The 26,381-nt window shown below is 40.6% G+C and overlaps 1 protein-coding gene across 1 annotated transcript; it reads right to left on the reverse strand.

Moving 5' to 3' along the window:
• Positions 1-16,273: 16,273 nt before the first annotated feature.
• Positions 16,274-24,154, reverse strand: LOC111963590 (protransforming growth factor alpha-like). Its single transcript, XM_023987151.2, has 4 exons — positions 23,729-24,154; positions 19,604-19,759; positions 17,220-17,334; positions 16,274-16,427 (listed from the first exon to the last, which is right to left on the reverse strand). The coding sequence occupies exons 1-4, from the start codon at positions 23,769-23,771 to the stop codon at positions 16,274-16,276; spliced, it is 468 nt and encodes a 155-aa protein (XP_023842919.1). The 5' UTR covers positions 23,772-24,154.
• Positions 24,155-26,381: the final 2,227 nt, after the last annotated feature.

The following is a 26,381-nucleotide window of genomic DNA, read 5'->3' on the forward strand; positions in this document are numbered from 1 at the left end:
TGGCAGTAGGGTACAGTGGGGTAAGCTYAGCCAAAGGGGTAAATTGAGCCATCCTTGTTTCTAGGAAACCATACAAAATGTTTATAATTTGACCAAAAAATCTTAATTTCTTGGAGTCTGTGAAGGAAGAAACCACATGGAAAGTGTGGTAAGCAAGTTAGGTCCAAAAATGGATTTTCACCAAGTCATATAAATGTATTGCATTAGAGGTTTCATGATGCTTGAATCTAAACCAAAGTAGATACTGTTAAGATTGTTCTATACATCAATTGGGGTCTCTATAAGCTTCAATATAAGGTCCTAAACCTAGCATGAAAGTGCATCATTGTAGCTTTATGGGCTAAATATAGTCAAAATGTTRYCCTTGGGGTAAGTTGAGCCAATGGCAAGTTGAGCAAATGTAAGTGTTTTCTTCCCAGGTGTAATGCAAGGCATTATCGCTGTGATATGAGGTAAGAACAGGGCCMGGCCTATGTTAACACTTACAATGTGTTTGTTATGTGTRAAGCCTGTGCTAAAAGATGGTTAATATGATTAAAATGCAAAAAAGCTGTTGTGATTGTGTTGAATTGTGTTTGGGAAAGAAAGATAGACATGGTTTTTAAAAGGTGGTCATATTTTATTCAGTACAGAAATTTGTAGGAGGTTTAGCTTACCATCAACTTAACCTGGAGTAAGCATACCCATAACATGATGCAGCCACCAGTATGGTTGAAAATATGAAGAGTGGTACTCAGTAATGTGTTCTATTGGATTTGCCCCAAACATAAACCTTTGTATTCACTATTATTGCACACAGAGTGAGTCCATTCAACGTATGTGACTTGTTAAGCAAAGTTTTACTCCTGAACTTATTTAGGTTTGCCATAACAAATTGGTTGAATACTTAATGACTCAAGACATTTCAGCTTTTCATTTTTAATTAATTTGTAGAACATTAGAAAAACATAATTTCACTTTAACATTATGGGTTATTGTGTGTTYGCCAGGCTGTAACGCAACAAAATGTGGAAAAAGTCAACAGGTGTGAATAATTTCTGAAGGCYCTAAATGTCTAGYGCTCCRAAGTGGCACAGCGGTCTAAGGCACTGCATCTCAGTGCACGAGGCATCACTACATTCCTTGGTTCAAATCCAGGTTGTATCACATCCGGCCATGATTGGGTGTTCCATAAGGCTGCGCACAATTGGCCKAGTGTCGCRGGGGTAGGCCTTCATTGTAAATAAGAATTTGTTCTTGCCTGGTTAAATAAAAAAAGTCAAACAACAATGATTGCAAAGTTAAACAAACCATACACCTTGTTAATAGAAGTCCTTGTGAATACAGGGGTATGGTTTATTTAACTTTGCAATTATTGTTTTTTGGTGAATGATGACTGGAGTAATTTTCTTTCTAAGTGAGTAGATAAGATGCTGATAATGCCATGATTAAGAAAAACAATGCATCATGAATAAAGTTACAGAGGTTACAACAAAACATGCTAACCTCTCACCAATACCAGTAACTGTCACGACTTCCGCCGAAGTCGGCTCCTCTCCTTGCTCGGGCAGCGTTCGGCAATCGACGTCACCGGCTTTCTAGCCATCGCCGCTCCATTTTTCATATATCCATTTGTCTTGTCTTGTTTTCATACACACCTGGTTTTCATTTCCCCAATCAATCTACTTGTATTTAACCCTCTGTTTCCCATCATGTTTTGTGTGTAATTGTCTTCATGTCAAGTGATGTTTGTTTAGCGCTTTACTTTATTGTTCCGTTTTTTTTTGCGTGTTTGTTTTGTTGTGCTCACGGTTCGGAACTATAATAAAGTGTGCTTTATTTAATATTACTCTGCTCTCCTGCACCTGACTTCGCCTTCATACACATCTTGACAGTAACAGGGGAGAGTGGGGGGGGGGGTTTGTTATGATATTTTCCCCTCTTTCTCACTTATCATTCACAATTAATTCATGATTATGCATAATAAATGGTATCTTCCACATGAATTTAGACGTGTTCAAAAACATTCTATTCTTACTTACAATAAAAGTGACTCCAAAAGGCCACYCTACYTTGTTCACCATTCACTTCCTWTTGGGCAAAACAYAATCTGAAACACAACCAAAACAAGCTGTGAATGCATCCAAAATGTTTGTAAAGMCACAAGCTTTATGTAGTCAATGTGTGCTAGGAACATGGGACCAAATACTAAACGTTTTACTACTTCAATACGCTATAAGGGAATTTGTCCAAATACTTAAGTATTTCACGTTTGAAGAAGTCATGACTTCTAAACTGTAAAACAGACATGTATTTTTTTTWWATCAAATAAAAGATGACATTCTGTAGTGTCGCCTCAAATGAAACATTTGATCTTAAACCCAAAATGCTGGAGTATAGAGACCAATTAAAATGTTTAGCTTCACTGTCCAAATACATTCTGAATAATATATCTAACATTTTCCGAATACACTTTCTGTCAAGTTGTGACAGCCTCTAATAAATGGATTATGTTCAATAAATACAAATGTCTGTTCTGCAGCCAGTCCTGCTTTCATCTACCACTGACAATATTTCATCATAGTCGATCTCCTTTGTTAGTGCTCTGAAGCTCAAATTGGCACACTTCAGCTCATATCACATGCATCATCAATCATATAACCCAACTGCATTATGGAAAATAACAACAGTCACCATTACTTTTGTGTTTACAATAAGAAAGACATCTCATATCATGCTTACAGGCCTGGCTACAGCCCATGTGTCACACATGGGATGGATCAGAACTTACAAAACAGGCAGACCCCCTAAACCCTCTAATTCAATGCCARGGACATGCTCCTTATCATTCCAATGCAGACTTGAAATCCAACCACAAAATGTGTGCCTGCAGGGTGTGTTAATTGGCATGTAAGTGTGCCAAACTGCCTGACGAGAGGAGGGAGGAGTTTGACGTTATGACATTGTAAGAGGGAGTGGATCATTACACAGCCCACTGGAGCACATGCATTATAATGAATCTGCTGTGAACTACAGTACCATCGTTGGTCAACGCTTACTGGGAAAGTAGTTAGTCTGTGGACTGGAATCCCTTCTCCCAGATTAGATTGTGTGAGATTCTTCCCTATACACTGAGCTTACAAAACACTAAGAACGCTTTRCTAATATTGAGTTGCACCCCCCTTTTTGCCCTCAGAACAGGCTCAATTCGTTGGGGCATGGACTCTAAATGGACACCGATGCTTCCCACAGTTGTGTCAAGTTAGCTGGATGTCCTTTGGGTGGTGGACTTTAACCAGTCTCCTCCCCTTCACTGATTGAAGTGGATTTAACAAGTGACATCAATAAGGGATCATAGCTTTCACCTGGATTGACCTGGTCAGTCTGTGTCATGGAAAGAGCAGGTGTCATTAATGTTTTGTACACTCAGCGTGCACTGCGTCAATGGAAGAGCTAAGCCGTTACTGCGAGAACAGTACATCCTTTTTTTTTTGTTAATTACAAAGAATATCCCATTAAACACCATCTATGTTTATGTTGAGTGCAGATGTCATTGGGTGTTTTATTTAATGATGATTATGTGTTTGAGCACAATCAACCAAGATGTCCGAGGGGGAGAGAGAGAGAGCATGGGCCCAGGAGYCTGGAAAGCCAGGTGGAGAAGTAGGAGCTTGATCACTTAACCCTAATACCCAAATACTCTTACTTCTAGCGTAGCCATCTGCTCCGAGGCAGATAATGGGAATGTTGGGTTAGGATCAGAAAGGAGAGGACAGGGGAGCAAGCCAAAAAATGAGAGAGSAGGGGGTCCAAAGTATGACAATTGAAATCAGACTGTCCCGAGGGGTATACTACAATGCAAGCTAGTTCTACTCAGGGTTTTCTAATGCTAGCCAGCTTGTAGTTAGCTTCACATTCCAGCTTAGGCTTTATCTATATTACAACAGTGAATATTGCTAGTCCGCCTGCCGTTAACTCTAGCAGGCTTGTAACTGCACATGCATGTCACACGCCAAACTCTTCATTGAGACAATGCTGAAACATCAATCAATGGTCGAGTCAATGCCACATTTCCATTTGTGCCGAAATCAAAATGAKAGAAAAGTTGTCATGCAAATTCCGCAGGCTATGGTGTGAAATAGGCTTGTAGAAGGGCCGTCTTTATTTTATCAGTTTATTGCAGTCTTTGGTGTGCTATTGTAGGGCGGCCCAGTCCCCGAAGTGACTCATCAACGCTATATGCAAAATCATTTGTCTTCTCAGGAATTRAGCATTCTTTACTATGCAGAGATGTTGGGATTTAGAGAGGGGCCGACCGTCTCGAGTCTACTTGCAGCATAAGGTAGATTAGGAGCTTTCTCCTAAAATGTAGGATGTTGATWATGTGACGATGATTTGTTACTTATTTCTTCCCTTGCAACTCAATCATTTCTACATCCATTTGTGATGGCGATGTAGGTTACTTTTGAGAATGTGCTTTTTTTTATGTATCCAGACTGCTAGACAAAAGGAAATGGCGCRTGTTACTCACATAATATTTGCGTAGTGCATATGGCTAAGTCCATCTYTATGTATAGATGTGCGTGTGCTATGAGTCAAGTCATTGCCTTGTTTCTAACAAAATGGCCGTAGAACCTTCACCACTGGTATGCTAATGTTGGGTGCTGCATACTGAGATGCTCATACATTTCATTTTCAATTTGCTTGTGAAACCAGTTGCCCTAAAGTCATGATTTAACTTCAGGAATTGTTCTTGATTATTTCAAAAGTCTGGTTCTTTTGTTTATTTTCTCATTTTCAAGGCTATTCCATTTTCTCTCAAAGCGAGAAATTTCTCAAAGGTTTTTAATAAAAAATATTCTGTCTTATATGATGCAGTGAGCTTTGATGTATTTTATATTAATCTGACTGTTTTGATTAAACTACATCTGAAGTTGCTATTGATCAATCCAATCAGATAAACAGACTATTTTATGTTCAGTGAAATYTGAATTAATCTGTGATTTTGCGATGTACCTTCAGTTCTGTGTTTTGATCTCACGGGAAGAACAGAGCATTCCTTCTCTAGCTTGCTTGCAGAAAGGTGTTACCTAAGGACTTTTGCATGTCTAAAGCAGAAGCCAATGGTACCCGCCAAATGGACACCCCTGAAGTGATGCTGCTAGAACCATGAACTGCTGGTCTGAAGATTGTCTAGTGACTACAGTGCTGGCRGGCCGGTTTTGAACACTTATCTGATGCAGAATCAGATCTGTTCAAGGGATGATTTTGTAGGGCGGCCTAGCACCCGAAGTGACTTATCAACACTCTATGCAAGAGGTTTTATTGTCTTCTCAGGAATTCAGCCTTCTCTGTGTTGATCTCACCATCCCCCATTCTGTAAAGGAGTAAGTGTTGTTGTCTTTTCGTCCTGTACTGTAGGTCTGATTGGAGGTTAACTTTACAGTAATGCTATTGGTCGATTTTGAATCCAAACAACTCAGATGTTTAAAAGGGTCTTAGATTCATTGTCTCTTTCTATTTTTGTTCCTGACCTGCGCTGGTAAGATACCTACACTCTTGGGGTATGGATACCTACACTCAGGGACTCTTGGGGCATGGCATTTCAGGCTATGACCTCCCTCTCGCCCTATCRCTCCCTTTCAAGGGCTTTATTGGCATGGGAAACATATGTTAACATTGCCATTACAAGTGAAGTAGATAATAAACAAAAGTGAAATAAACAATACAAATTAACAGCAAACATTACACTCACAGAAGTTCCAAAATAATAAATACATTTCAAATGTCATTATGTCTATATACAGTGTTGTAACGATGTGCAAATAGTTAAAGTACAAAAGGGAAAATAAATAAACATGAGTTGTATTTACAATGGTGTTTGTTCTTTACTGGTTGCCCTTTACTTGTGGCAACAGGTCACAAATCTTTCTGCTGTGATGGCACACTGGTATTTCACACAGTAGATATGGGATTTTATCAAAATTGGGTTTGTTTTCAAATTCTTTGTGGATCTGTGTAATCTGAGGGAAATATGCGTCTCTAATATGGTCATACATTTGGCAGGAGGTTAGTTTCCACCTCATTTTGTGGTCCTCTCCTRTCTTGAGAGCCAGGTCTGCCTAAGACGGACTTTCTCAATAGCAAGGCTATGCTCACCGAGTCTGTACATAGTCAAAGCTTTCCTTAAGTTTGGGTCAGTCACAGTGGTCAGGTATTCTGTCGTTGTTTACTCTCTGTTTAGGGCCAAATAGCATTCTAGTTTGCTTAGTTCTTTTTGTTAATTCTTTCCAATGTGTTAAGTAATTATCTTTTTATTTTCTCATGATTTGGTTGGGTCTAATTGTATTCTCTTTCTCTCTCTCACTCTCCGATCATGCCTAGACTAATGCTTTATAATGCTTTTTAATGTAGCTTAAGCGTATGCCTTTTATGTGAATCCATTCATTTAAAAATGTTAATTAAATATTTGCTTAGTTCTTTCTTGACCTTTCTACTACTGTAACTCAACTATAGTCTCTTGCATATTGCTAAATAATCTTTATGGAGTCAGATAATTCATTTAATAGACTGTCAACATATTAATTGAATTGTCTTATGGGTCGCAGGTGAGGTATATATATATATATATATATATATATATATATATATATATATATATATATATACATATACATAGACACACACCTTGCCAAAACTATAGTATACCTTGCCAAAACTATAGTTCGCTAACAAGAAATTTGTGGAGTGGTTGAAAAACAAGTTTTAATGACTCCAACCTAAGTGTATGTAAACTTCCGACACACACACACACACACACACACACACACACACACACAAGTTTACATACACTTAGGTTGGAAGCCTTTTGGTAGGCCATCATTGTAAATAAGAATTTGTTAATTGACTTGCCTAGTTAAATAAAGGTTAAATAAATACAAAGAAATTCAAAGAAATTAACAGGGCTGTAGTGGAGCAGGTTGAGAGCTTCAAGTTCCTTGGTGTCCACATCACCAACAAACTATCATGATCCAAACACACCAAGACAACACCTATTCCCCCTCAGGAGACTGAAAAGATTTGGCATGGGTCCTCAGATCCTCAAAAGTTCTACAGCTGCACCATCGAGAGCATCCTGCTCGGCCTCCGACCGCAAGGCACTACAGAGGGTAGTGCGTACGGCCCAGTACATCACTGGGGTCAAGCTTCCTGKCATCCAGGACCTCTATACCAGGCGGTGTCAGAGGAAGGCCCAAAGAATTGCCAAGGACTCCAGCCACCCTTGTCATAGACTGTTCTCTCTGCTACCGCACGGCAAGCAGTACCGTAGCACCAAGTCTAGGTCAAAAAGGCTTTGAAAAAAAAGCTTTAACAGSTTCTACCCCCCCAAGCCATAAGACTCTTGAACAGTTAATCAAATAGCTACCCGCACTATTTGCAATGTCCCCACCCCATCCCCCATWTTTACACTGCTGCTACTCTGTTTATTATCCATGCATAGTCACTTTACCTCTACCTACATGTACATATTACCTRAACTCACCGGTGTCCCCGCATATTGACTCTGTACRGGAACCCCCTGTATATAACCTCGCTACTGTTATTTTATTGTTGCTCCTTAATTATTTGATATATTTCGATTTATTTATTTTTCTCTTAAAACTGCATTGTTGGTTGATGGCTTGTAAGTAAGCATTTCACTGTAAGGTCTACACCTGTTGTATTCGGGGCATAACATTTGATTTGATTTGAGGGTCAGTTCAAAACAGACAAAGGGAGAAGGTGGGGCTGAGAGAGGCTCCAAAGGGTTGGGGAAAACTCCCCCTTATAGCACCCTAACAGGTGAATTAGAGCTTCTCCTTTCCCCCTCTCTGATCATCCATCACGCAGTAAGTCTTTTGTGTATCTTTAGGGAGGGATGCCACCAGAAGAGCTTAATTCAAAGCTGGCTTTGGTAGCTTAGGCAGACGGCTCCACACAAATCCAATTGTTAACATAATGGGATTGGGAAACAAAAACGCAGCACGCGGAGGGAGAAAAAGAAAGGGTATAGCAAAATGTAGATACGAGAGGAGGAGGAAGAGGTCAAGCAAAAACATCTGCAACGGGAAAGGAAGAAAACATGGTGATGGATGGAATCAACATCACATCACCTACACTCATACACTATTTTGTTCTGCCCCGTGTTGGGAAATATACTCTCACTTAAAGGGGACAAGCAAACAAACAAATATCTGTGAAAGTAAAACCTTTGCTTKCCTCAGCTAAAAAAAGCACTCTAGACCGAGGCTCTTTGTTCAGTTGTGCCTGAGGTTTGCGGTTGAGTGTTTCTGTTTGCATTCATTCTACCTCTAAAATATTCAGTAGAAGGGAAYAAAATAGATGGGCAGAGAGCTCTGAATAAAGAGTGTAACTGGTCTGTTAGAGGAGAGGTGAAAGAAGTGAGTGAAAAGGGTAGGCACGCAATGGAGGAAATATCTTTGAGGAGAGAGAAAGTCAACTGGGGAACAAAAAGTGGGTCAGAATGAAGGGTGTAAGGGTACACTGCTTTCCGAACGATCAGCTTACTTCTCCTTCTTGGCCATTTKTCCTTTGTTAGCGAGTAGGAGTCTTAAGATGTTACTGGGCAACAGAAAACAGCAGGGAGACAGCCACCTTTGCAGATTTCAGTCTTCATTGAAAAAGAAATAAAACATCCATACAAGTCAAGGACATTACAACGTCATACAACTGGTTAGTTCACACGAGAATATCCAGAAAAGTTGTACTGTTGATGAAGATCCAAAAAGTTTATAATTGACAAGGTAAAGTCTGCAGTCAGACTCACATTGTCAATACTACTGTTATGTACTCTACAGTCCATTATCCTTATTCTCTTCAAAATAAAAAGTGTACATGGATTATACACTACATGACCAAAAGTATGTGGAGACCTGCTCGTCGAACATTGCATTCCAAAATCACAAGCATTAATATGGAGTTGGTCCCCCCTTTGCTGCTATAACAGCCTCCACTCTTCTGGGAAGGCTTTCCACTACATGTAGAAACATTGCTGAAGGGACTTGCGTCCATTCAGCCACAAGAGCATTAAGGAGGTCGGGCACTGATGTTGGGCGATTAGGCTTGGCTCGCAGTCGGCATTCCAATTAATCTCAAAGGTGTTCGATGGGGTTGAGGTCAGGGCTCTGTGCAGGCCAGTCAAGTTCTTCCACACCGATCTCAACAAACCATTTCTGTATGGACCTCGCTTTCTGCAAGGGGGAATTGTCATGCTGAAACAGGAAAGGGCCTTCTCCAATCTGTTGCCACAAAGTTAGAAGCACAGTATTGTCTAGAATGTCAGTGTATGGTGTAGCGTTAAGTTCCCCCTTCACTGGAACTAAAGGGCCTAGCCTGGACCATGAAAAACAGCCCCAGACCATTATTCCTCCTCCACCAAACTTTACAGTTGGCACTATGCATTCAGATAGGTAGCGTTCTCCTGTCATCCGCCAAACCCGAATTTGTCTGTTGGACTGCCAGATGGTATAGTGTGATTCATCACTCCAGAGAACGCGTTTCCTCTGCTCCGGAGTCCAATGGCAGCAAGCTCCAGCCAACGCTTGACTTAGGCTTGTGTGCGGCTGCTCGGCCATGGAAACCCATTTCATGAATCTCCCAACGATCAGTTCTTGTGCTGAAGTTGCGTCCAGAGGCAGTTTGGAACTCGGCAGTGAATGTTGCAACCGAAGACAGACAATTTTTACGCACTCAAGCACTCAGCGGTTCCATTCTGTGAGCTTGTGTGGCCTACCACTTCACGACTGAGCCGTTGTTGCTCCTAGACGTTCCACTTCACAATAACAGCACTTACAGTTGACCGGGGCAGCTCTAGAAGGGCAGAAATTTGATGAACTGACTTGTTGGAAAGGTGGCATCCTTTGACTGTGTCACATTGAAAGTCACTGAGCTCTTCAGTAAAGCCATTCTACTGGCAATGTTTGTTATGTACATTGCATGGCTGTGTCCGCAACAAGTGTACCTGAAATAGCCGAATCCACTAATTTGAAGGCTTGTCCACATACTTTTGGCCCTGTAGTGTATTTCATTTGTATAGTTTACAACTTTACATTGTTCAGTAGGTGTGTTGTCCATGCTTACCTACATGACCATCAACTTTCACTGTATACACAGATATTGTTGCTTGAAATCTCATTTTCAGTTCATAACCAGATGTTGTTAACAGAAAAACATGAGTAATATCTGGAACACAAACTGTTGTATTGAGGCTTCTAAACAAAATATTCACAATACAATGGAAAAAGGGTTAGCCAAGTCCCTATCTCAATCATACATTTTATTTCACCCCCTCTTACTTTCCCATCTCTTGCACATTTTTCATGCACCTGAAAGTTCAAAATATTTATCTACTGATAAAATGTGGTTTCTGACTGCTTTCATTTAATCAAATAGAATTTTGTAGGCTTATGGAATAATAAGCATAGCCAAAATGTCTGAATTGAATACACACATTTATAAATAAATATAGAGCAGGTCTCCAACCCTACTTACTTTCCCTCAAGTATTTGTATTTCAGCAATTCACAATTATTTTGTATGTTTATTTTTTTCCCAGGACTGTACAAAATCYCCATTCAGATGCTTCAGCTCTCTATTCCCATCATATGTTATCTCCTCTTAAACCACAATTTACAGTTGTAAAACAACACATTCTGGCTAAAAGCTCTGTTTGTGCATATTTGTGGGGTGCAATAATATAAATACTGTGTTGTCATATTTGTTTCATATATAGAAACAGTGCATTTTGTGTATGCACGCATAGGTGGATGTGCTCTATAGCATGTGTCTCTGCATGTGTAACTGAGCTCTACCAGACATGTAAGATCTTCAGGTGCATTTGGCATCTTTCACAAGTGAAGGGACCGCAACTTAAGTGCAGAAGTGTGCTTCGAAGTAGTGCGCAAACTTGCTATGTAGTGTACCCCAAGAAAACATTACTATAAAATGAAGTGTATGTCTAMAAAAAGTCACGAGAAGAATCGCATGCATACAGTGTTCTCAGTAACATGTATGCAGTGTTGAGATGTTAAAATGCAATATAGTACTTTAAGTAGCTAGATTAACATGTTACTTTACACTTTGTGTGGAAAGTAACACATTATATTAGTAGTTATATAACTTTGTTAGTATCATGAAAAAAAACTCAAAATGAACTGTTTGTTTGTCTGTCTGTTGGAGTGAGCAAGGTGAGCCGCACGCGCTCTACCAAAGACAAACTACTTACTAACTCAAGTTTGAATACTAGTTTCTCCTTTCATCGGTGGCGCTGCTTTCCTTTGCTAGTCTGAGCTATATATGAGCTGCTTAATTAGCCATATACAGTGCATTCATAAAGTATTCAAACTCCTTGACTTTTTCCACATTTTGTTACGTTCCAGCCCTATTCTAAAATGTGTAAAATATATATATATATATATTATATATAGTATATTATATATTATATATATGTCTCAATCTACACACAATACCCCATAATGACAAATCAAATACAGGTTCTTGGAAATAGCAATTTACATAAGTATTCAGACCCTTTTCTATGAGACTCAAAATTGTGCTCAGGTGCATCCTGTTTCCATTGATCATTCTTGAGGTGTTTCTACAACTTGATTGGAGTCCACCTGTGGTAAATTCAATTGATTGGACATGATTTGGAAGGTACACACCTGTCTATATGAGGTCCCACAGTTGTTGTCAGAGCAAAAACCAAGCCATGAGGTCTAAGGAATTGTCCTTGGAGCTCCTAGACAGGATTGTGTCGAGGCACAGATCTGGGGAAGGATACCAAAACATTTCTGCAGCATTGAAGATCCCCAAGAACACAGTGGCCTCCATAATTATTAAATGGAAGAAGCTTGGAACTACAAGACTCTTCCTAGAGCTGGCTGCCCGGTCAACTGAGCAATCAGGGGAGAAGGGCCTTGATGAAAGAGGTGACAAAGAACCCGATGGTCACTCTGACAGAGCTCCAGAGTTCCTCTGTGGAGATAGGAGAACCTTCCAGAAGGACAACCATCTCTGCAGCACTCCACCAATCAGGCCTTTATGGTAGAGTGGCCAGACGGAAGCCACTCCTCAGTAAAAAGGCCAGACAGCCAAAAGGAGTTTGCCAAAAGGCACCTAAAGGACTCTCAGACCATGAGAAACAAGATTCTCTGGTCTGATGAAACCAAGATTGAACTCTTTGGCCTGAAAGCCAAGCGTCACGTCTGAAGTAAACCTGGCACCATCCCTACGGTAAATCATGGTGGTTGGAATATCATGCTGTGGGGATGTTTTTCAGTGGCAGGGACTGGGAGACTAGTCAGGATCAAGGGAAAGATGAACGAAGTATAGAAAATCKTTGATGAAAGCCTGCTCCAGAGCGCTCGGGACCTCAGACTGGGGCGACGATTCACCTTCCAACAGGATAACGACCCTAAGCACACAGCCAAGACAACGCAGGTGTGGCTTCGGGAAAAGTCTCAATGTCCTTGAGTGGCCCAGCCAGAGCCCGGACTTGAACCCGATCTAACATCTCTGGAGAGACCTGAAAATAGCTGTGCAGCGACGCTCCCCATCCATCCTGACAGAACTTGAGAGGATCTGCAGAGAAGAATGAGAGAAACTCCCCAAATACAGGTGTGCCAAGCTTGTAGAGTCATACCCAAGAAGACTTGAGGCTGTAATCGCTGCCAAAGGTGCTTCAACAAAGTACTAAGTAAAGGGTCTGAATACTTATGTCAATGTCATATTTCAGTTGTTTATTTGTAATAAATTATTGAACATTTCTTAAAGCCTGTTTTTGCTTTGTCATTATGGGGTATTGTGTGTAGACTGATGAGGGAAAAAAACAATTTAATGAATTTTAGAATAAGGCTGTAACATAACAAAATGTAGAAAAAGGGGTCTGAATACTTTCCGAATGCATTGTAAGCCAAATATCTGTACATATTTCCWATCTTTTCATTCAAAATCTTTCTCTCAAGCCGCCAGTTTTGGTTATAGACCACATGTCGGCTACACGGACCCATAGAGATGTATAGAGGGCACACTTGTCACTAGACGGAAYAGATCAATGGCAAATATCAGATGTGCGCCCTCTATATATTGCTATGGACAGCAGCTGTCATGATTTCTCCAAACAGACTTTCTCCGCCTGTCGGGAACTAAATGAGGAAACGAGTCGAGATCGGATCATGGAAACACGTGCCCGGTAGAGATATGATTCTGAAAGTAACGCACGAGTTTGACAAGATCATAATATTACCCAGTTTGAAAAAGTAACATTACTTAACTCCATTACTCATAAAATAATCMGATTACCTCGCATGTTACTTTTGTAACGCGTTACCCCAACACTGCATGCATGTGCATTAAACAAGTGTTAGAACACAACAAAGTCTGTGCATCACTCACTTAGAAACCTAAATGTAATGCAGGTTTTGTGCAGGAATGGACAGAAACAARAAACACTACATCTGAGGTGCAATGGCAATGCAAGACTCATATCAGGAATACTAATTTATGGTGGTATATTACTTGATTTACAAGTTACTAAGGACTATAGGTTGGCAATGCTTTGGATGCTTCACAGTCCTCTTAAAATCTACTCTTTTGCATGTATTTAATCCAAACATAATCTCTCCCATTACTATGTCCAAGTCCCACCATTGGTCCTTAATCCACAGTGGGGTTAAAAAGACATTGATACTGGGAATCTCCCATTTTTGTCAGGTGAGGCATGTCAATATCTCTTGCTGAAAAACAGAAACTTAAACACTCTTGCCCCACCTTAAAAATCTCTGTGTGCTTTAAATTTGGATTATTATATACTGTGTTTAGCTTGTGTAGATTTTTAAAAGTGAGAAAAAAGAGAGAGAATTTTGAGTTCCTCTGATTTCAAGTGAATTAAACAAAGTTATCCCTCAAATCCAAATCTGAAATAAATAGATGCTCTCCTGCTCCAAAATCCTTAGAGGACTGCAAGTATTTTGTCTAGTTATGTCCAGCACGGGCTGTATGTTCCCGACCATGTCCTTGACATCATTATTATTACAGTCATTATGTCACACTGAGGGGATCTCCTCAAGTCAGGTTCCAGAGAGATCTTCCGGAGAGTTCCGTGTTTCTGACAGGTCAGTTTCCCTCTCTTCTCTCCATGCATTACAACAGTAGTGAGATCACAGTATTCCAAGTGTGCTGATGTTCTGTAAATCGCGGTCTGTTGAGAATATGACATCAAATATGACATTCAACTTCCCTTGGTCTGGTAATAAAGATACCCCTTTCAGTCTTGTGAGGATGTTATTAGCCAGGGTGTCTGATTCCATCTTGTGTGTAGTCCATAGTAGTCCCAGCAGGCATTAGGGTTGAATGGACAAATGGGAAGAGAAGGCAGCCCATCGTGAAAATCCCTGGCGTTCCAAGCAGCGTTTTCTCTCTCAAACCACTGAGGGGAAATGATAAGATAAAAAAAGGTTTCAGAAAATAAGGAAATGAAATCAACCCATTTTGTAGAAACTTCCACGATGACAATGTGGTATGGAGACTTGGAAGTCAAGCTCAAAGTCACTCTACGTTCTACTCAYTGCACATAAGGTTTGGGGATGATTCCATGACAATTGTCTGATCCCTCTTTTAAAACGAGAGATCAGTTTCCAGCAATTGTATGTATAGCCTCAGATCAGGACTACAAAAAAAAACACACACTATCCCACGAAACAGAGCTAGAGTCTATAGTCTAGACCATCTAAAATAGGATCGACAACAAAACACAGCCCCAATGGTACCTTCTGAATAAGGGACGTGATCTGACAGAGGACAAAGTAGAAACAGAAAATTTCATTTAATTAAATCAGAAAAGTACCTTTATAATCAAAAATTTGTTTCTGAAGAAGTCCATATTTCTACATGATATATGAAACTTACACGAGGGGGCAGACGTTAAGGAAATATTGGTCCTGGGTTTGCATAAGCATCGGATAGACCCATAGCATGCCACTGCTGGTTAAGAGAGAACACTGTATTTACTGAGTCTTTCAAGCATCTAACTACAGTATCTATCGAGGAAAGTAGTTTATCATTTGATTGACATTGCGGTCTGGGTGTGATCATGTTATTYGTGTGTACATCACAAAAAACACAAGCCAAGAACATTCAAAGTTCATATAGGGTGTGGTCGAGTACAGTAGTAAGCATATATTTGAAAAGATTCACTGTAACTAATAGATCTATAGAGAATCCTGTTCTGATATGGTCAAGACTGTATTTTGCTGTCTTTATGATCTCAGTGTAGTGTTCTCATAACCCTTTAGAAGAGCTAGAGTAGCTCCACAAGTGAGATCTTCATGTCAATGGATGTTAAGGAAAGGAAACAATCAATTAGCTACAACAGTGTCAGCAACACCTCAATGGTTCCTATACATTAGGTCTGACAGCATGAGCCTCTAATAACGTCACGATCAAACCAGATGGGTCCTAAATGCACAGCGAAAAGCTTCAGTATGCTTCAGCAGCTAGGACACAGTAGGCTATTAAACCTACCTTAAGGGCTCATWGCTACCTTCTCCTGTCGATTACAAAAAGACCCCTTACCGATTATCATAATTAGAACCCCTAGGGTGTATTCTTTGTACCGTTTAAACGTTTTACAACAGAAACAGTTTACTCCAAACAGAAAAAGTTTTGCAACAAAAACGAGAGTTTCTGTTGGACAAATTCAGGTAGGTCCCTACCATTTCGTTCCGCTTGCTTCCTTTTGGTTTCCATTGCAAGATGTAATGAATACACCCCTGTAGTTTCCAATTTCAAACTTGATGATAGTTTGGAATGTGAAACACAAACTAGGCAAAAGTTAAAAAGGAAGTCTGTACCASTTTCAGAGTGACAGCAGGGACCTCGGCCCTTCAGCCTACTGCCTTGTTTCTCTGGGGCACAGTGGAGTCTGTGCCTCCGCCCCAAACCATCCCGCCTCCACCAGCAACTGGGAGAGAGGACATGTTTCAATTACAGATGATTTTGGGTGAACACATTCATTAACCTTTATACACACTATCAGTATAAGTGCAGGGTTTAATCTTACTTTATGAACAAAATCATGGTAGCATGGGCAGTAGGATTGGTTAATCAACTATGTGATGACGCCGATGTCTACACAATCAAGTATGTAGGTTCAGTGACCGGGGCAGTGTCATGGTGACATTTCTGTTCACTTGTGTTCTTCCAATTGACCAGAATCAAGATATAACATGATGTACTTACTGTAAAAGTGTACAGAGCAGCATCGTCAAGACACAGCCAATCACACACAGCACTAGCGCCGTGGCAACTGTCTGTTGCCTGTGATTGGTGGCCACCACGGCCAGCAGGTCGGCGTGCTCGCATCGCATCCCTACAAAGCCTTGGTGACACCTGTGCAACATGGAGAGGAGAAAGGACATCAGACTTCATACAGCAACATGGACTTGTTCCTTCAGGGGTGTTTGACAAATTCACAGACTCCATTTGCAATGGAGAGACCACAGCAATAAATAACATCTATAAATATATGGTTGAAGTAGAATTAGTAGGCCTAAGTTTTAGGAATATTAGGTAGTAGTGAAGATCAGTCTGCAAAACTATTCTGCATCAGATAAACAACCACACAATACCCTTCGTATTATGAACATGCCAAACAAATGGTCTCAAGGATTCACTACTAAAAAGCTATTTAGTAAAGAGCCTAATCCTGGAGGGAGTTCTCTACTCTGCTCAGTCAGATAGAAGTGAACTGCCGRTCTCTAATTCCATAAGCCAGTGCAATTTGCATCATGCTTAGACCAGCTCTATGAACTGCAGCGAATCCGTGTACAAACAGAGCACTGGCATAACAGATCCTAAACACATATTGTTCTGAGGAGCGTGAAAGCGCTGTTCAACCGTCAGTCACAGACATTAACACTGGGTGGGTTACCCAACAAAAACTCTCGATAACTCCTAATAACTGGAGATGGACCACTCAAAATATAATAATTAGGACATATGCTATGTTGTGACTGCACACCAGCAAGGACAGGTCACAAGTTCATGACTATTGAATAACAATTTCCCATACAGACAGAGTAACACAATGACTCATTGGATATTGAAATAATGACGACTGTGGGACGAGAGAGAGAGAGATCCTTGCATTTTCTGCACCACAGGACAGGAAGTTGAACTTACACACATGCAGGCGTCTCCTCCAGAATCAGGAAACGACAGGTGCCATGGAAACAGAAGTGGCTGTGCGAGTCAGGACAGTCATCGAAGTGTGATCGAACAGCTGCTGCCACAAACTCTGAGTCAGAGACAGGAGATACATATGGACATTTTTCAAGGCCCTGAGGCAGAGGAAACMTACAGTGCTTCAGAAAGTATTCACACCCTTGACTTTTTACACATTTTGTTGCCTTACAGCCTGATTTTAAAATTGATTACATTTGTCACTGGCCTACAGACAATACCCCATAATGTCAAAGTAGAATTATGTTATAGACATTTTTACAAATTCATTTAAACTAAAAAGCTTGAGTCAGTAAGTATTCAACCCCTTTGTTATTGCAAGCCTAAATAAGTTCAGGAGTAAAAATGTTCTTACCAAGTCACATAATAAGTTGCATGGACTCACTCTGTGTGCAAWAATAGTGTTTAACATGATTTTTGAGTACCTCAGCCCTGTACCCCACACATACAATTATCTGTAAGATTCCTCAGTCGAGCTGTGAATTTCAAACACAGATTCAACCACAAAGACCAGGGAGGTTCTTCCAATGTAAATCTGCTTGAAAATCTATGGCAAGACTTGAAAATGGTCGTCTAGCAATGAACAACCAATTTGACAGAGCTTTAAGAATTTWAAAATAATAATAAAATGGGCAAATATTGTACAATCCAGATGTGCAATACTCCCAGAGACCTACCCAGAAAGACTCAGCTGTAATTCTGCCAAAGGTGATTCTAACATGTATTGACTCAGGGGTGTGAATACTTATGTAAATAAGTTATTTTGGTATTTCATTTTCAATAAATGATCAACACTTTCTAAAAACCTATTTTCACTTTGTCATTATGGGGTAAAGTGTGTAGATGGGTGAGAWWWWRWTTTATTTAATCCATTTTGAATTCAGGCGGTAACACAACAAAATGTGGAATAAGTCAAGGGGAGTGAATACTTTCTGAAGGCTCTGTACTTCTTTTGTTACCTCTGAGTGACTTGGGTTTTGTCATGGCTTATGTCAGGGACAAGGCCCTCCGAGGGACAACCATGCATTAAGATGTGTCGCATGCAAAGGGACAAGTTAAACCCCAATCAAATCCCCAGTGCCACGYCACAGCAGACAACAAGTCTGTCCATCATCAAACCCATTAGAAGTCTGGAGAAAGCACATCCCTGAAGCCAAGGAGTAAAATCCTCACCCTTTTCTTTCCAGGGCTTTGTCTGAAAAGATACCCGTCAAATCCTTGCTTCCTCCTTTGATTTCTGAATTACTCTCAAAGTGCATTTGAGGAGAAGATCAAAAAGGTCCCTTCTTCAGACCTCTCCTCCATTGAGCTTTGAGAGGACTTCAGGAAATAAGGACGGAGGCAAGGATTTGACAGCTAGTAACCTTTTCAGACACAGGCCCCCATCCCTCTCCTGCCTCTTTCCTTTACATCCAATCAAACGTGATTTATTATGGGCAAACGATGCTGGAATAACAGAATGAATCTCCTGAAATAAATGAACATTGGAATGAGCTGAAGGGGTCAAGACTCAGGAGGAACACAGTAACCAAATTACAGAGTCTGGACGAATTTCTTACTCATCAACTGTACAATGAGTTCCAAATTCCAACTGGACTGGCCCAAACAAAAGTTTGAGTATCTTTTCTCAGGCAGCCAAAACAGATGCCACAATGTGGCATTCAGAGAAAGAGGGAGTGAGTAAGAGAGAGAGAGGGAGGATGAACAGAGAGATAGACGGCTGCATTACAGCCGACCGTCACACACTCCATTCCATTGGTAAATGGCCGGTTGGATTCCAGCCTACATGCATTGTCCCTTCTCCTCTCTCTCTTTCAGAGCCTGTAAAAAGCTCTCTGTTCTCCCCTTAGGTATCTGCCCCAACTACTCCTCAGCCCCTCTGGCAGCATCCCAAATGGCCCCCTATGGTCAAAATGCCATTAGGGCATTTCTGGATTTTGTGGTGACTCACAGATAATGACTGAAATGTGATCGGTGGTCGCCTGGGAATAAAGATATAGGATTTTTATTTTAGCGTTGTCTGACAACTACCACACTGGCTACTTTCTATCCAAACAGAGGACTAGATTCATATAAAAATTCAACTAATTCATTCATGTGCAGCACAGTGTCTGTATGTGTCCACTTTTGTAAGGCATTTTATGTTGCCATCTGACTCTTCACTAGAGAAGCCTTGAATTAACTTTGGCACCAGTCAATGAGTCTGAAGAGGTGAAAGATTCTCTGGAGCACCCTGTAGAGAGGTTTTATAGAGGCATTCATATTTAGACTGTCAGTCACCTGAAGAGACACACATACACACACGAACACACACACACACTTACTTTTAACTGAAAGGTTGGTTGTGGTAATGGTGCTGGTAGTGGTAGAAAAGATCATAATGTTTACAGCGGTAGTAATCACAGGAGGGGTGGTGGTCATAGTAGAATTAGTAGCAATAGTAGAATTATCATGTCCGGTTCCATAGGTAAAGAGGGACCCTGTTAAAAGAAACAGATGAAATGCRTAGGTATACAAATCGGTACTGATTTTAAATCATGATCAGATAAAGAAACTGTTGGGACATTGAAGAAGATCCCACTAGGCCTGGGGTTCCTAAACCTTTCCACTCAGGCACCCCCTTCCAGTTTGTATTGGGGAACATCCCCCCTGCAATTCTACGAGTTTTGTCAATGGTGCAGAGAAAATATTGCAGTTTTAAAGCTAATTTCCTTGCAATTCTATACATTTTGCCATGTCTAATGCATAGGAGGTTGGTGGCACCTTAACTAGGGAGGACAGGCTTGTTGTAATGGCTGGAGTGGAATAGTATCAAATACATGGGTTKCATCTAAAACGACGTTGGYGGTGGCTTAGAGTAGAGAAATTAACATAAAATTCTCTGGCAACACCTCTGGTGGACATTCCTGCAGTCAGAATGCCAATTGCAAGCCCCCTCAAAACTTGAGACATCTGTGGCATTGTGTTGTGTGACAAAACTGCACATTTTAGAGTGGCATTTTACTGTCCCCAGCATAAGGTAATGATCATGCTGCTTAATCAGGTTCTTGATATGCCACACCTGTCAGATGAATGGATTATCTTGGCAAAGGAGAAATGCTCACTAACAGGYATGTAAACAAATTTGTACACAACATTTGAGAGAAATAAGGTTTTTGTGCATATGGAAAATGTATGAGATTTTTTATTTCAGCTCATGAAACATGGGACCAACACTTTACATGTTGCATTTATATTTTTGTTCAGTATAATTATTACATTTTTGGGGGGTACCTAACAGCTCTCATCCAAAGTGACTTAGTTGACTGAATCAGAGAAACAAGCTGTCTACAAATGACTTGTTGCTCTTAAAATAGAACTCATCTCCCAACTCATGGATCCCAATATGAATTATGTCCRCACTGATCAACCAGAGTCCTATTCAGTAGACAGAAGCTGACTGAAATGAAGGTACTACCTAAGGACACACATTTTTGTTTTCCGTTGCCAAACCACTATATGTTAACATATCAGACTTACTTAACTTAAAACTCTTGGCCCACTTGGGAGCATAGGGTGTCCACCTGACTCGTCTGTCCCTCTTGCCAGGAGATCTTAACCACATATTGCACTGAAATGGTGTTATATCTTATTTCTAGTTCTTGGCCTTAATTAGCCACTTTCCCTTTTTCTGTTGCATTGGGCCCATCGAGGGTTGAATCCTGAGGCATGTGCTGTACTCATAACTCTCACACAACTTTCCCATTTGTCATTATGTTTGGATTTCCTCTTACCAGCTTGTGTTGCGTATTTCAAGAATGACAATGGGATGAAAGGATGGACACACTACAATGGGTCTGTAATGGGACTAAGCTGGGATAGTCTTAATATAGACCGATCACACAATTAGAATTCTGTAAGGCAGCCAATGAGAGACGAGATTCAGTGATGTGGAGATATCAGACAATGACAATGAAAGTGCTGAGTATCAAATTAGAGCTTCATTCTCCGGTTCAATTCAAATAATGGTTGAAAACACACTGCTCATATAACACAGGTTAATCAGTGTCAGTTGGTTAMGAAGGAGAGGAGAACTACTGAGCATTTCATCAGTCAGTCAGTGGGTGACGTCCCTGATGTTGCTAAGGACACTGAGTGTGACAAGGTACAAAGTCCAGAGAGAGAGACGGTGGAGGAATGCTGTGTCAAGGCAGGCTGCGTCACAAATGGCACCCTATTCCGTGCATAGTGCACTACTTTTGACAAGAGGGTAAAATCAATTTGAATTTAATCAATTTTTGACAGCACCCCTTTCGATTTGAACGAAACCTTCCATACATATTTGCCCATTGTTGAAGTGCTCAGAAAGTTACTTTTTGAACATGAATGCGAAAACATTCAAGGAGATAGAAGGTGCTCAAAGTTTACCCATGTTGCATACCCCACCATACCTGAGACATCCATGTCTTCTTCACTGGAAAATATAAAATGGTTGAGAATGATATCATTTAAAAGCTTGCAAACAGGGTAAKGTATTTTATCATTTCTGTGAAAATGTACTTAAAAAAAAAAAGGTTTATCTAAAAACGCCTAAACTCAGATGTTTTTCATATTCACATATGTTGTAGCTTAGACCCTATTTTAKATAATCTATGGTTTTTGTGTTGTGAAATGTCAACTTCCAAAGATATTTGGACATTCACCCATCAGAGAATATTGACTTGAATGGGAATATCTGTTGTTTTAAATTCAAACTGTCAATCCTCCATAGAAAACGTATTGAAATCATAGYAATATAGATAGAATAGACATGACAATTTAAGTTGACATTCGATGGTGGGTGGACCGGCAACCATCTTTGTGGTAGTAATTAGAAGTTATGATTTCAATTAAATTTAAATGAAGTAGCAGCTAAATTGCAGTGATCTTAAGGGAAATCCATTTTTTATGATTGAAATGACACCCACCCTGTATTCAAGAGCATGTTGTGTCTCAACTGATGGCAGACACAACACAAAAACCTCAGATGTTGTGAAATATGGTCTAAGCTGCAACATATGTGAACCTTTTTTTTTTCTCAAGAAATAATAAAATAGTTTGACAACACTGTTTGTAAGATTTTAAATGTAAGCTTTTGTAAGTTATCAAACTCAACCGTTAATCTTTTCCAGTGATGAAGACATGGATGTCTCAGGGAATGGTGGGGTAGGCAAAATGGGTCAACTTTGAGCACCTTTATCTATTGAATGTTTTGGCATTCAGGTCCAAAAAGTAACTTTCTGATCACTTCTTCATGTATGGAAGGTTCTGTTTAAATCAAAAGGAATGCTGTCAAACAGTGTCTGAATTCAAATGGATTTACCCCGGAGACCTATGAGCCCTGGTCAAAAGATGTGCACAAAGCAGGACAGGATTTCTCAAACTCGGTCCTGGGTGCGTCCACCCGACAAAACTACACTCGACCTACACTTCCCGAGTTACGCTTACACACAGGTGTTTGCCGCATGCTAGATAGCACAGGTGATTGCCTCTTGTCTTCCGTAAACAAACGCTGTGACGCGGAGATATGGCAGTGTGGTAACACTAACCCTATCAAGGTGTGTATCAATTTAACCTTTTTTAAATTATTATTATTTCTCGCTGATATGAAATAAAAGGGTCCTTATGCTTCCAAAACCATACTGCAAGTGACGCGTGTTAATGTTTCGATTAAGCGTCGGGGCTCTTAGCAAAACTCCCTATACAGAAGACCAATGACTTAGGCATAATGTAATGGAACTGTAAATCGTGATCAAGGGAATAGGGTACCATTTGGGACGCAAAGAGTGACTGACCAGCCAATAACAGTAACAGGGTCAAGTATCACCTACTAAAAGGATGAGGCCATTAGAAACCTATGAATAGGTCTGCACTGGCAGCATACATAAAACATCAATGGTGGCTCATTGGTACCATCTTTGTTTCTCATAGAAATGTTGAAATATCACTGAGCCTGACAATGGTTATAATTCACAAATTGGAGTCATATACAATCAAAACTGTAAACCGGACTTCCTGCGTAAGAGTAGGTAGGGTATGCTAGTTTATAGTCCTGGGGTTCTCAACTTTCTCCTTTCTGATGCTCACTAAAATAATYCTCTTCCTTAAAATGTGATAAATTGGGGAAATGGAGGTTACTGATTACATTTTATAATTCAATTATACATTTTCCCGCGCTTTTTCAGGGAAACCTTACACTCACTGAGGCCCCCATGGGTCCCCTGGTTGCGGCTTAATTTATAAGGAAAAAGGTCCACAGACGCAAACCCTATTAGGACATAATGACATTTACCCTTCTGGTATAACACATTCCAATACACTAACCCCCGCCAATACAACATTTTACAATCATTCCCACTTTCTGCCACTTCGCTTGTAGTCTTTCAAATATTTTACCAACTGTGTTGTTTTGTCTTCTTCATAGAACTCACCAGTAATGAGAAAGATCACATCCCAGAATGCCCGATTCATCATGAAGGTTGTATGTTTGTCAAGGTAATCCTCCGAAATGCTAGTGTTCTTTGCTCAAGTCTATAACCATCTGTATATGCTCGCATAGGTCAGTCAGGAGAGAGAAATGTGTTTGTATAAAATTAAGTAAATCCTTCTTCCATCACAAAACCCCTTCCGCGTATCTTAGGCTATAGGCTACTGACCGTCTTCAGAAATTTCGCAAAAAAATGCAAGTGCGTCGCTATTCGGCAACTTGATTAATTTCCAGTGCCATGTGCAAGCTGAGTTTCCTTGTCTGATATATCATTAATTTAACGTAACAACTAACAAGTCTTCAAATACTTTGTTTCGATTAATTTCTCTTCAATTTAAACGGATACGTTTAGTCCAAGCGCTAAACAATTCCACTCTCCTCCACAGTCTAAATAAACGCTCTCACACATAATCCTTTCAATGGTTTCCCCTGAGGAGGGAGCGAGAGAGAAATCAATATTGCTCTCTCTGCCGGGCTCACTTCTAGTTGCCTAAAATAGCTTGTTTTTAGGGAATGTTGTAGAATTACTCCCATCACAAGAATCTCATTATGATAACTCAATCTTCAAGTTACCAGCTTTCATATTTCAATTTGTGGTGGCTTTCATATGAGCCGTGCCTGTATAGCCTAGGTCTAGTGTACCCATATGTGGGTGTACTGATGGGCTATCCAGAATTCATGCATACTTCATATTGCTCAATTCTGTAGGCCTGATTATGCCTGCCTAGGGCAATTACGGTTTCACAAATCAGCATAAAACATAAAAGGATGATGAGCAATCACTCCCTTTATGTTGATCCAACAACACCCATGGATCTCATTCCAAAATCATCTCATTCCAAAATCATGMGCAATTATATGGAGTTGGTCCCCCTTTGCTGCTATAACAGCCTCCTCTCTTCTGGGAAGGCATTCCACTACACGTTGGAAAATTGCTGTGGAAATGTGCTTCCATTCAGCCACAAGAGCATTAGAGTTTGTGCTCTGATGTTGGGCGATTAGGCCTGGCTTMCAGCCAGAGTTCCAATTCATCCAGTTCCAATTCATCCCAAAGGTGTTTGGGTTGAAGTCAGGGCTCTGTGCAGGCCAGTCAAGTTCTTCCACACCGATCTCGACAAACCATTTCTGTATGGACCTTGCTTTGTGCACGGGACATTGTCATGCTGAAACAGGAAAGGGCCTTCTCCAAACTGTTGCCACAAATTTGGAATCACAGAATTGTCTAGAATGCCATTGTATGCTGTAGCATTAAGACTTCCCTTCACTGGAACTAGGGGGACTAGCCCGACCCACTCTTCCACCAAGCTTTACAGTTGCCACTATGCATTGGGGCAGGTAGCATTCTCCTGGCATCCGCCAAACCCAGATTCGTCCGTCGGACTGCCAGATGGTGAAGCGTGATTCATCACTCCAGAGAACGTGTTTTCACGGCTCCGGAGTCCAATGGCGATGAGCTTTACACCACTCCAGCCGACGCTTGGCATTGCGCATGGTGATCTTAGGCTTGTGTGCGGCTGCTCGGCCTTGGAAACCCATTTCATGAAGCTCCAGACAAATAATTATTGTGCTGACGTTGCTTCCAGAGGTAGATTGGAACTTGGTAGTGAGTGTTGCAACCAAGGTCAGACCATTTTTATGCGCTGCGTGCTTCAGCACTCGGTGGTKCCGTTCTAGGAGCTTGTGTGGCCTAKCKCTTCACGACTGAGCCATTGTTGCTCCTAGATGTTTCCACTTCACAATAACAGCACTTATAGTTGACCGGGGCAGCTCTAACATGGCAAAAAAATTGATGAACTGACTTGTTGGAAAGGTGGCATCCTATGACAGTGCCACATTGAAAGTCACTGAGCTCTTCAGTAAGGCCATTCTACTTCCAGTGTTTGTCTATGGAGATTGCATGGCTGTGTGTGTAGACTGAAGAAGGCTGTAAAGCCGGAACGTCTGTGTACGCTATCCCTGATGCAGTAAAAAGAAATACATTGAATAATGAAGTACATTTTATGCAACATATTTTTGACAGCAAACCCATTAAAACTCTTAATTTTTCTAAATGTGTGGCTTTTACGCACGAGCCAAGCTTTTGGGAGAGCGCAATGGTTKTCTTTTGCTCGATTTTATGCACCTGTCAGCAATYGGTGTGGCTGGGGTGTCCACATACTTTTGTATATAAAGTGTACATTAATTTACCACCTGGAAGTTAATGAGAGAACATCTAAAAACCCATTCCGTCCATGATGGGCTAATCAATTAAAAGTTGAATGTGTTCAAGGCAGGCAAGAATGAATAGTACACTATAGTGGCCAAGAGTGACAACAAACAATCATAGTGAAAATTAAACTTAAAATTAGATGAAGGGTTACATCTAACTGGGACTAATTTCATACTAGATTTAAAGTTTTGTGCAACATGATTAATAGATAAACCTTGATTTAACACAGTTTAAGAGTTAATTCATGTTGGTGCAACCCACCCTGTTATTTTAGAACTGTGTTGTGCCTTGGAAGTATTGTATTGAAGACTAATCCTATGCAGTAATTTATAGGCTTACAATTCAGCACCATCTGCTGGCTAGACAGCGACATTTGAAGAGGCCGATC

Source organism: Salvelinus sp. IW2-2015, linkage group LG1 (assembly GCF_002910315.2).
Source record: "Salvelinus sp. IW2-2015 linkage group LG1, ASM291031v2, whole genome shotgun sequence".
NCBI lineage: Eukaryota > Metazoa > Chordata > Actinopteri > Salmoniformes > Salmonidae > Salvelinus > Salvelinus sp. IW2-2015.